The sequence below is a fragment of the Dipodomys ordii genome, unplaced genomic scaffold (assembly GCF_000151885.1).
Source record: "Dipodomys ordii isolate 6190 unplaced genomic scaffold, Dord_2.0 Scaffold104, whole genome shotgun sequence".
In the NCBI taxonomy this organism is placed as follows: Eukaryota; Metazoa; Chordata; class Mammalia; order Rodentia; family Heteromyidae; genus Dipodomys; species Dipodomys ordii.
Window position 1 is genome coordinate 909193 of NW_012267320.1, and position 11886 is coordinate 921078.

Consider the following 11886-nt stretch of genomic DNA (forward strand, 5'->3'; position numbering starts at 1 on the left):
GACGCGGGCCGCCGCCGCCGCTGCTCTCGCCGCCGCCGCCACCTCCGCGCTCCACGTCAACCAGACTGAAGGAGGGAGCGGGCTGCAGCAGCGCAAGAGGAAGACGTCACGTGGGTTGGCAGCGCGCACGCGCAGTCGCGCCTCCCGCCCCGGCTCCCCCTCTGCGGCGTCCGCTGAGCCGTCCCTGCGGCCCCCGCGCTCTCGAGCTCCCGCCCGCCGAGGGTCTTCGTGCGCCTGCGCCCGGGGTGGGGGGCGCCGTCGCGCCGAGGCCTTCTCCTCAGTATTTTATTTTTCCCTGACCCCACTGCGGCTGTCTGGTCGGCGCTTGCGCAGAAGACTCAGCGCGGAGGCGGCCGAGTGGGCCGGGAGGGGGGCTGGGTGGGCTTACTTGGAAAGGCCCAAGGTCGAGGGTCTCCTCGCTACCCCGCGCCTCGAGTAAGAGCAGGAGCCCCGTCGGGAGGGCGGGCGCCCGGGGCGCGCGGGCCTCGGGGCGGGGAGGGCTGGGCTGTCCAGCTGGAGGCGCTGCCCCCCACTCCTGCTTTTCTGCGCCCCCTTTTCTGCGCCCCTGGTGCTGCAGGGGTGCGCGCGCCCGCGCGGGGGGTGCGCGGGGCGGAGGCGCGCAGCTCTGCTCCGCAGTGGCGGGCGAGCCCGCGGCTCCAGAGGAGGTTGTCGCAGACCAGTGGTGAAGGGGAGGAAATCACTGACGCCCGTTGTGTTCCTTTTCCACAGACCTGTCTAAAGCCACTGGGAAAATGGTGGAAAATTCACCGTCGCCATTGCCAGAAAGAGCGATTTATGGCTTTGTTCTTTTCCTAAGTTCCCAGTTTGGTTTCAGTAAGTACTCTCCGAACGAATGGCCAGGGCTGCTGCTGCTGTTCAACCGCCAGGAAATGGTGCATTTGTTCTTAGGATGTGCACACAGGAACTGCTGATGCTTCCCACCTAGATCTCTTTTTGGGAAACTCTGACGGGAGCTAGTGTCTGCTCAGCGTGCTCTGTATGCCAGCGCGAGCCCGAGAGATTTAATCTCTAATTAGTTTATCCAGTACCAACCAGCACCATAGCAAAATGAATAAAACCCGATCCCTGCTCTTCAGGAGGTCACAGACTTGTAGACAGTATTGAGTTAATCTTGTGTTTGCTACCATCAGTGTCAGGAGAACTTCTCTGATCCTAATTACGTAGGCTGAAATCTGAGGCTCATGATCATGGTTCAAAGCCAGCCCATGCAGAAAAGCCTGTAAGAATTATTTGCAATGAACCACACAAAAATTGGAAGAAGAGTTGTGGCTCAAGTGCCAGCCTTAAGCGAAAAATCTAAGGGGGATATGTATTTAAATGTTTTATTTCTTTCAGGTGATTGTTTTTAACACATTTATAAGATGATTTCTTTGTTGCTTTGTATGTCCCTCCCCCATGGTATAACCCCTGCTTTCACTGTATTTGAGGTTGGTATAATTTGTGGAGGGAAAGGGAAAAAAACAAATCATTTAAATAGGGATACAAGTGGACCCATTGCAACAATCTGATGTACAAATCCTTATTGTGGAAAAACGAACTTTACAATTTTGGTGGGGGGGGGGGGGAGAGGGGGAGGATGGGAAGGGATAGGAAGGGGAAACAGGAGGAGGCTACAATGCTTGATAAGAAATGTACTCATTGGGCTGGGAAGGTGGCTCAGTGGTAAAGCGCTTGCCTTGCATGCCTGAGGCCCTGGGTTCGATTCCTCAGCACCACATAAGCAAAAAGAAAAAAGCCAGAAGTGGCACTGTGACTCAAGTGGTAGAGCACTAGCCTTGAGCTGAAGAGCTGAGGGACAGCACCCAGGCCCAGAGTTCAGGCCTCACGGCTGGACCCAAAAAAATAAAAAAGAAAGAAAGAAATGTACTCATTATCTTGCCCATGTAATTGTAACCTCTCTGTACAAATAAAAAAAAGAAAAATCTAAGGGGTAGCCCTCACGCCTTGAGTTCAACCTCCAGGATTAGCACAAAACAAGCAAAAAACAGAGGGTCTTAAATGAAGGCATAAGGAAGTTTGGAAGCAAAAGATTTAGTATCACTAGTCCTTTACATCCTAGATCTGTTTATTCCCATAATATTCCATTTTGAAATAGATGCTCACTGAGAAACTAACATGCCCCCACTCATGCAGCAGCTCCAAGTTCCTATCCAAAAAGATTGGGTATAACAATTTTTTTTTTTTGGTTGGTCATGGGGCTTGAACTCAGGGCCTGGACACTGTCCCTGAGCTCTTTTGCTCAAGGCTCGTGCTCTACCTCTTTAAGCCACAGTACCACTTCTGGTTTTCTGGTGGTTCATTGGAGATAAGAATCTCATTGACTTTCCTGTCCCCACTGGGGCTCTGGCTTTAAACCTGATCCTCAGCTCTCAGCCTCCTGAGTAATTAGGATTACAGATGAGACCCACTAGCACCCAGCAGGATTGAGAATTATGAGACCATCATGAGGGAGAAAATTAAATGTAGCCAACCCAACTTTTTAAAACTTAGTAAAAATCAGGAAGGTAGAATAGTGATGGTTTTCTGAACCATAAGCCAAAAATAAAACTGGACTCCATAGCCATTGCCTAGTGAGGTTTGTGGATGAAAGAGTTAGAGAAAGTCAAATTCTGGCTCCTCCACAGATTTGTTATTTGACCTATGACCATATTATTTAACCTTGGGCCTTCAGGTTCCTCATCAGTATATGAGTGTTGATGTATGTGGGTTGTTGAATACACACTGTGCTTCAAACAGTCCTTTGAGGTAGATGCTGTCATTGTTGTCCTCACTTTAAAGATGAAAATACAAGGGTTTAAATAACTTGCCCTTCCTCACAAAGCTAGTAAATGCTAGAACTGGAAGGTAAATCCATATATTAACTGGGATAATTTATGTAAAGTACTTAATGCAAAGAAATGATAAGTAATCTAGGTTGGCTCTTATTGTCATTTTTATAAATTCCTACTCAAAGAATATTTCAAGGAATAGAAATTATATATCAATCAATGATTGTAAGGCTTAAGTTCCATGATGCACACATCCAAAAATTGGGTCAGATTCATTGAGACTAGGTGCTGATGGCTCACACCTGTAATCCTATCTACTCAGGGGGCTGAGATCTGAGGATTGCATTTCAAAGCCAGCTTTGGCAGACAAATTTAAGATCTTCTTTTTTTTTTTTTTGGGTCCGGTCATGGGGCCTGAATTCTGGGCCTGGGCACTGTCCCTCCGCTCTTCAGCTCAAGGCTAGCGCTCTACCACTTGAGCCACAGTGCCACTTCCGGCTTTTTTCTATTTGCTTATGTGGTGCTGAGGAATCAAACCCAGGGCCTAGTGCATGCAAGGCAAGCACTCTACCACTGAGCCAGCCCCCTGAGATCTTCTTATTCCCAACTAAAAAGCAAAAAGCTGGAGATAGAGATGTGGTTCACGTGGTAGAGCCCCAACCTGGAGTGAAAAACCTAAAGGAGAGCGAGGCCCTGAGTTCAAGCTCCAGTACTAGCACAAAAAAGAAAAAGAACTCATTGAGTGCTTACTTTGTGCCACATACGGACAGTGAAATACAAAACATCCAGAAATGTGCTGCTTTTCATAGTTTTCATTATAGTAGAAGGAGAATACTAATGGACAAATTAAATACGTAAATACAATATCAGATGGTAGCATGTACCAGCAGGAGAAATTAAGAAGGATAAAGCTTTTCAAATGTACTCCAGTATCTCCCTTTATTACTCACAGTGAAGTTAAAAGATTAATTTATTCATCCCTGTTTACCATTAAATATTAAGCTTAGGAGGATAGAAACCATCCTTTCAGGATTCACTATTGTAGCTTATTCGATAACATTATTATTAGAATTATAGAAGTATATAATTCTATATTACATGCATATTAAGAGAACTATCATCTGGGCACTGGTGGTTCATGCCTGCAATCCTAGCTAATAAAGGGGCTGATATCTGAGGCTCTTAGTTCAAAGTCAGCCCCAGCAGGAAAGTCCATGAGATTTTTGCCTCCAGTTAACCTCCAAGAAATCAAAGTGGAGCTGAAATGGTAGACACTCCTTTTATGCAAAAAAGCTGAAGTATAGCAGTAGCACTCAGGCTGTACCTGAGTTATACTGAGTTCAAGCCTCAGTGTAAGAAAGAAAGGGGGCTGGGAAGGTGGCTCAGTGGTAGAGCGCTTGCCTTGCATGTATGAGGCCCTGGGTTTGATTCCTCAGTACAACATAAGCAAAAAGAAAAAAAGCTGGAAGTGGTGCTGTGGCTCAAGTGGTAGAGCACTAGCCTTGAGCTGAAGAGCTGAAGGATGGTGCCCAGGCCCAGAGTTCAGGCCCCACGACCAGACCCCCCCCCAAAAAAAAAAAGAAAGAAAGGGAAGGGAGAAGGGAGCTACCTCTATGATTGATTCAGGTAGTTTGAAATATATCTTCTTTGGCAGACACTAAAGACTTAGTAGGATTCCATTTGTGAAGAAAGCAAAGGAAGGGAGGGAGGAAACTAATTCTATGATTATTGATGCAGGTAATTTGAAATGTTTCGTTGGGCAGACAGTATAGCCTTTCTAGGATTCCATTTCTCATCTGTAGACATTACATCCATACCTCAGGATTGGCAATTAAATGAAATACTGCACGTAGATATTTGCTTAGCTTATAGTGGGTGCTTAGAGTTTACCTATTGTTATCATACAGGACAGCCATAAAGGGAGCCATAGGATTTAGGACTTAGGGGAAGAAGATTGTAGTCTGGGAGATAAAGTAGAAATTCAACCTGTAACAGCAGAACTAGAATAGATTACAGACTAAAGGTCTGTAATTGCTCCTCCCTTGTGGACGTAAAGTGGTGAACACCTAGTATACAGAAAAAAAATTACAAGGCACAGTAAGAATTAGGACAATTGCTAAGGCATGATTTGTGTACCTTTGAATTGCCTAAAATACAGTGTGAAGGTTAAAGACATTACAAAAAAAAAGGTAATTATGATAAGCTTTACAAAAAAATGGTACAAGGGGCTGGGAAGGTGGCTTAGTGGTAGAGTGCTTACTTTGCATGCATGAGGCCCTGGGTTCTATTCCTCCACACCACATAAACAGAAAAAGCCAGAAGTAGCACTGTGGCTCAAGTGGTGAAGTACTCGCCTTGAGCTGAAGAGCTGAAGGACAGACCCCAGGCCCAGAGGTCAAGTCCCATGACTAACCAAAAAAAAAAAGCAAAGATACAAATAAGGAGCTGGAAATACTTAGCAACAAGGGAAAAATCATTCCTGAGAGAATCAGATACTTCAGAGGAACTTTTTTGTTGTGTCTGAGCCTTATTAGATTGGATCCATGCCTTACTAACTTTTTTTGTCTTCTCCCTTATGTTCAGTACTTTATCTTGTGTGGGCTTTTATTCCTGAACCTTGGCTGCACTCCTTAGGCTTAACCTATTGGCCTCAAAAGTAAGTTTTGTATTTCTTTTTTTTGGTCATGGAATTGAACTCTGGGTCTGGGCACTGTCCTTCAGCTCTTCAGCTCAAGGCTAGCATTCTACCACTGGATCCACAGCACCACTTCTGGTTTTCTGGTAGTTTATTGGAGATAAGAGTTTCACAGACATTGCTGCCCAGGCTGGCTTTGAACCACGATCCTCAGATCTCAGCCTCCTGAGTAGCTAGGATTACAGGTGTGAGTACCAGTGCCTGTCAAGTTTTGTATTTCTTAAATAAGAGTCAAATTAATGCTGTTTTGAAGGGTCAAATTCTTTTAAGACCACCTGAATCTTAGGTAGTTTTTTTTTAATTTGTGACTAGCAATATGGAAACTGAAGACTTTTTGTTGTTGTTGTTAGTCATGGGGCTTTAAATTGGTCTGATCGCTATCACTTAGCTCTTCAGCACAAGGCTAGTGCTCTACTACTGGAGCTACAGTGCCACTTCCGGTTTTCTGGTGGTTACTTGGAGATAAAGAGTTTCATGGCTTTTCCTGCCTGGGCTGGTTTTGAACTGCGATCCTCAGATCTCAGCCCGCTGAGTAGCTAGGATTATAGGTGCACCTGGTGAAACAGAAGACTTAAATACATGTCTAATTGAAGATTAAACAAGCATGCTTATCTCCATTTTTGCTCAAAATCTTGCTAAAAATTGTTTTTCCTATAAGGAAAAATACCTTTTTAAGATATAAACCTACAGAAAAAATACTTTTTTTAAGATATAAATCTACAGAAATAAAGAATAGGCTAGGAGAACAAATGAACAAATGTTTCAACAAAATTTTGAAAGTGGATTGTGACAGGAGTTCATGCTCTTCCCACATTGCTTGAGAGAAGCAATGTGAAGGACACATGCTTGGGAATCCCAGCTGCTCAGGAAGATCACTGTTCAAGGCTAGGATAGGTAAAAAGTTAGACTCTTCCCACCTCAGCCAACAAGCGGAGCACTATGCCTATAATCCTGGCTTTGAGGGAGGCTGGGTCTGAGGCTGGCCCCAGTGCCCCTCCCCCAACAAAAAACAAAAAAACACTGCCACCACAGCCCCTATCCAGAAATGAACTAAAGAAAAAAAAGAGGTAGGGGGAGCCCTCAGGACAAGACTCAAGTGGTAGAGGAACTTCCTAGCAAGTGCAAGGCCCTGAGGTTCTAACCTCAGTACTGCGGGGGGCGGAGGGGGTTAGGGCAGTGTACCTCAGAACTCCAGATGACCCAGACATAGGATGCATCAGTACCTCGTTAACGAGGTAGTTCTGAGTTGGATGAAGACATCTTTAAAGAACATTAGATTCTGAAGCATCCCCTCATTACTCCTCATAACTGATTGAAAAAACTTCCCCTGTAGAAAACAGAGTCACCCCATAGAAGCCAAGGGAGAGTTTCAAGCAAGGTCCAAAAAATCTGAGTGTGGAAATGAATGAGGCACCTTACTGAACTGGAGCATAGCTGAGTAATGCATCCACTGAAACCTGACAAGATAGAGAACTTAATAGGTTTGCCTGTGTTGAGAGAAAATTGAGAGGCATATCAGAGAATTTGAGCATTGGTATATACACAGGAAACTAAGCACACAAACCACAAGATAAAATTACTAGTCTCAGGCCGGGCGCTGGTGGCTCATGCCTGTAATCCTAGCTACTCAGAAGGCTGAGATCTGATGATCGCAGTTCAAAGCCAGCCCGGGCAGGAAAGACCGTGAGACTCCTATCTCCAATAAACCACCAGAAAACCAGAAGTGGCGCTGTAGCTCAAGTGGTAGAGTGCTTGCCTTGAGCTGAAGAGCTGAGGGACAGCACTCAGGCCCAGAGTTCAAGCCCCACAACCGACAAAAAAAAAAAAAAAATTACTAGTCTCAGAAAAAATATATATATTATAAGAAAACATGTTAGTATACTATGGTTTCAGTAGGAAACATTGTATAGTCATAATACTAAACTTCTGATATAACCAGTAAGCATAGCAGGTGGTAGGGGGCAAATTCTTCATCTCTATATTAGGAAATGTAGAGAAAATATCTGAAATTGGAGGGGAAAAAAATCAAGAAATAATATGAGCACATGGTATGGAGATGAGTAAGTCCCAGAAGGAACAGCTCAGGGCTCTTTGTTTGTTTGTTTGTTTTTGTGTGGGTGGGTGGGCCATGAGAATCCAGGATATCTTGGAGGGGAGAGAAAACTGCAGCTTCTTATTATAACATTGTAGAGCTATTGGGGTAGTATGTACATACATTACAAAAAATTGAATTTCAGTGTTCAAAATATGTTTTGTGACTGCTGAGAAGTAACTCTTTGAGATGTGTGTTGTGTGCATTAATATTCTCTCCTGCAGATATTGGGCAGTGGCATTACCTGTCTACCTCCTTATAACGATAGTGATTGGTTATCTACTCTTATTTGGAATTAACATGATGAGTACCTCTCCACTCAACTCCATTCATACAATCACAGGTAAATTTATATAAAGTACTGGGAGAAAGGGGGAATAGAAGCACATTTATCAGAAAAGTAATCAAGACACACTTTGGGACAAGAAAATAACCTAGGGGAAATTAATACAAACTTACACCAAGGGAAATATTTGCATGAAGAACATAACGTGAATATACACTAGTATATTCATGGAAGAAATAAATTCTGATGAACGATAGCACTAGTTAACAGGTGTATGTTCTGGATAAACACACAAGTACATCAAGTATGTTCCTATTGCTCAAGGGGGACCTGTGGACATTGTTAAGGAGAATTTGGGGGCTAACAGCCTCAGGACCACTATGGCCCAGTTAAATAGATAAAAGAACCACAGCATGGTTTTGTGGGGTTTGCTTTTTCAAGTGTTTCCCTTTCAAGTTCAAAGCTAACTAGATTCCTAAGCTCTCTAGGAAATGAAGTGATTTTTTTTTTTTTTGGTTCCGGTCGTGGGGCCTGAACTCTGGGCCTGGGTGCTGTCCCTCAGCTCTTCAGCTCAAGGCTAGCGCTCTCCCACTTGAGCCACAGCGCCACTTCCAGCTTTTTTCTTTTTGCTTATGTGGTGCTGAGGAATCGAACCCAAGGCTTCACACATGCAAGGCAAGCACTCTACCACTGAGCCCCTTCCCAGCCCGAAGTGATTTTTTTTTAAATTCCTGGTATGATTTTTTTTAAGTTTTCTAAACCTTTATTCTTGCAATGTATATAGAAAATTAGTTACAGCATTTAAAATTTTCTAATAACCAATCATATTTACTGCCAGTATTACAGCAAAATAGACAATTTGTACAAAAAAGAAAATGAGGGGCTGGGAAGGTGGCTCAGTAGTAGAGCACTTGCCTTGCATGCTCGAGGCCCTGGGTTCGATTCCTCAGCACCACATAAGAAAAAAGCTGGAAGTGGCGCTGTGGCTCAAGTGGTAGAGCGCTAGCCGAAGAGCTGAGGGACAGCGCCCAGGCCCAGAGTTCAGGCCCCACTACCGGACCCAAAAAAAAAAAGAAAGAAAGAAAATGAAAAGTTGACATGAATATTTGTACCAAATGCCTTAGTAGTTTTATGCTGTTAGTATATATCTTCATTGCTGGGATATCATTCTATCCCAGGAGAACTGAAAATTAGACTTTATTTTACAAATGAATGAAGAATTTTTTCTAAGTTAGAGATGAGAAAAGTACTTTGCTGATTACATTTTTTTCATTTTATTGGGACACTTTTTTTTTTTTTGTGGTCCTGGGGCTTGAACTCTGGGCTTGGGTGCTATCCCTCAGCTCTTCAGCTCAAGGCGAGCACTCTACCACTTGAGCCACAGCACCACTTCCAGTTTTCTAGTGTTTATTGGAGATAAGAGTCTCACGGAGGTGGGAAGGTGGTTCAGTGGGAGAGTGCTTGCCTTGCATGCATGAGACTCTGGGTTCAATTCCTCAATACCACATAAGCAGAAAAAGCCAGAAGTGGTGCTGTGGCTCAAGTGGTACTGGCAAAAAAAAAAAAAAAAAGAATCTCACAGAGTTTCCTGTCTGGGCTGGCTTTGAACTGTGATCCTCAGATCTCAGCCTCCTGAGTAGCTAGGATTACAGGCATGAGCCACGGGCACCTGGCTGGGACTCTTTTTTATTATCTTTAGTTGTATAAAGGAGTTGCCGTGGACAAAGCAACTTATGAATACAATGCATCTTGATCAATGTCATTCCTTTCAACATACTCACCCCTCTTTACGCATAGAATGTTTCTAAAGAGAAGATTTAAGTAATCATCTAGTTATGTTTAACACCGTTTTTGTCTTTATCCAACTATTATCCTAGTGATCTATGTTGAGATCTTCATCAGCCACGGAGGCTGTAGAAGAAATTGCTTGGGTCAGCAGCTTTTTGGTTTTTTCCTACAGATAACTATGCTAAGAACCAACAGCAGAAGAAATACCAAGAAGAGGCCATCCCAGCATTAAGAGACATTCCTATTAGTGAAGTAAACCAAAGGTTCTTCCTTTTAGCCAAAGAATTTTACACCAAAACCTGAGTCATGTGTAAGCACACTGAAACCAAGCTTTTGTGTACATATTTTGGAATATTTTGGTCATGATTCTATTAACTGTCTTAGTTATAACTCATTTTGAAAAATGAAAATTGATCTCATATTAAGTTCAATTATTATAATAATGGAAATGTTTTAAAATATGAGTTATTATTGGACAGAATAAAATGCATTACTGCATTACTCTACAGCAAACTTTATTGAGTTTGTTTGTTGGTTGTTTTTAAACAGCATTTTGGTACATAGACCAAGCTGATCTCAAACTCTCAACCCTCCTGCCTCAATACACAAGTCGCTGGGATTGTAGATGTGTACTGTCATGTCTGAATCTTATAAAGGCCTAGAAAAATGTGTAAGTATAATCAAGAAATCATTCTGAAGAGATATTTGTATTGTAATTTGCAAAGGGCGATTGTATCTTTCTTCCTTTTCATACTAATGATTCCAGAATTCAAACTCTTGGATTAAGGATACGCTTAATATTTGTGCCATGAGATTCATGAATTCTTATTGTCTACCAGGTAGCAGGTATTTTTCTACACACAGACAAGATTCTCTCAAAGAGATTATATATTGTTTGTTTTTAAGAGCTTGTATTGAGATAGACCAAGCAAACAAAATGTGGTGGGTGATGTGCAGAGAATTAAGGCAGCCTTTTAGAAAGTAAAGGATGAGTGCTCCAGACTAGGTGTCCAAGAAAAACTTCGTTGAGGGAGGCAGTTAAGTATGAAATTTGAACAGAATAAAAGGAGCCATCATAAAAATTGGAGGGGCAAGGTGAGCTTCTCAGTATGCAGCTGGTAAGGCAAGGACTGAAAGGTGGGAAGGAGTTGGTGAGAAGGTAAGCAGTGGATCTGGAACACACTGAGGATGGATGTCATCTGAGGCCAGGTCACGAAGGGTTTGTTCATGACCAGCATAATAAAGGAAAAAATAGTGGGGCACTGGTGGCTCACCCTACTCAGGAGGCTGAGATCTGAGGATCGTGGTTCAAAGCCAGCCCGGGCAGGAAAGTCCCTGTAAGACTCTTATCTTCAATTAACCACCAGAAAACCAGAAGTGGTGCTATGGCTCAAGTGGTAAGGCTCTTGCCTTGAGCTGAAGAGTTGAAGGACAGCGCCCAGACCCAGAGTTCAAGCCTCATGACTGACAAAAATAAATAAAGGAAAAATACATAAAAAGTTGGGTTCTCAAAAAGCTTTTTGGTATGTGGGTTATGTTTAGAAATTAAAATAGAAATTATAAACAAAAACCAAATACATTTTTACTATACAGCTAATTTTGCTGGTCCATTACATTCTTTTTTTTTTTTTTTAATTTATTTTGGCTCTGGTTGTGGGGCCTTGAACTCTGGGCCTGGGTGCTGTCCCTCAGCTCTTCAGCTCAAGGCTAGCGCTCTACCACTTTGAGCTACAGTGCCACTTCCAGCTTTTTTCTTTTTGCTTATGTGGTGCTGAGGAATCGAACCCAAGGCCTCAGGCATACAAGGCAAGCGCTCTACCACTGAGCCACCTTCCCAGCCCCCATTACATTCTTATTGCATTCTTCTAACAATAGTTTTTCTGTTACATACTTAACCCAAGTCATCACTATAATAAGCTGAATTGAAAGAAAATGAAATGTAATATAAATACTTTTTTTTTTTTTTGTCGGCCATGGGGCTTGAACTCTGGGTCTGGGCGCTGTCCCTCAGCTCTTCAGCTCAAGGCGAGCGCTCTACCACTGGAGCTACAGTGCCACTTCCGGTTTTCTGGTGGTTTATTGGAGATAGGAGTCTCACGGTCTCTCCTGCCCGGGCTGGCTTTGAACCGTGATCCTCAGATCTCAGCCTCCTGAGTAGCTAAGATTACAGGCGTGAGCCACCAGTGCCCGGCTAAATACTTTTTTTTTTTATCGGTGATGGGGCTTGAACTCAGGG

At 43.3% G+C, this 11886-nt stretch overlaps 1 protein-coding gene across 1 annotated transcript; it reads left to right on the plus strand.

The window, feature by feature from the left end:
• Nucleotides 1-154: 154 nt before the first annotated feature.
• On the plus strand, nt 155-10168 carry Pigp (phosphatidylinositol glycan anchor biosynthesis, class P). Its single transcript, XM_013027469.1, has 5 exons — nt 155-435; nt 730-834; nt 5373-5445; nt 7801-7919; nt 9823-10168. The coding sequence occupies exons 2-5, from the start codon at nt 753-755 to the stop codon at nt 9951-9953; spliced, it is 405 nt and encodes a 134-aa protein (XP_012882923.1). The 5' UTR covers nt 155-435; nt 730-752; the 3' UTR covers nt 9954-10168.
• The last annotated feature ends 1718 nt before the right edge of the window (nt 10169-11886 follow it).

Excerpts from the sequence above, each read along its gene's own strand:
- Pigp (XM_013027469.1), top strand. The coding sequence starts at position 753 with ATGGTGGAAAATTCACCGTCGCCATTGCCAGAAAGAGCGATTTATGGC. Across the intron at positions 5,446-7,800 it reads TTAACCTATTGGCCTCAAAA|ATATTGGGCAGTGGCATTAC; the intron begins GTAAGTTTTGTA and ends TCTCTCCTGCAG. Across the intron at positions 7,920-9,822 it reads CTCCATTCATACAATCACAG|ATAACTATGCTAAGAACCAA; the intron begins GTAAATTTATAT and ends TTTTTCCTACAG.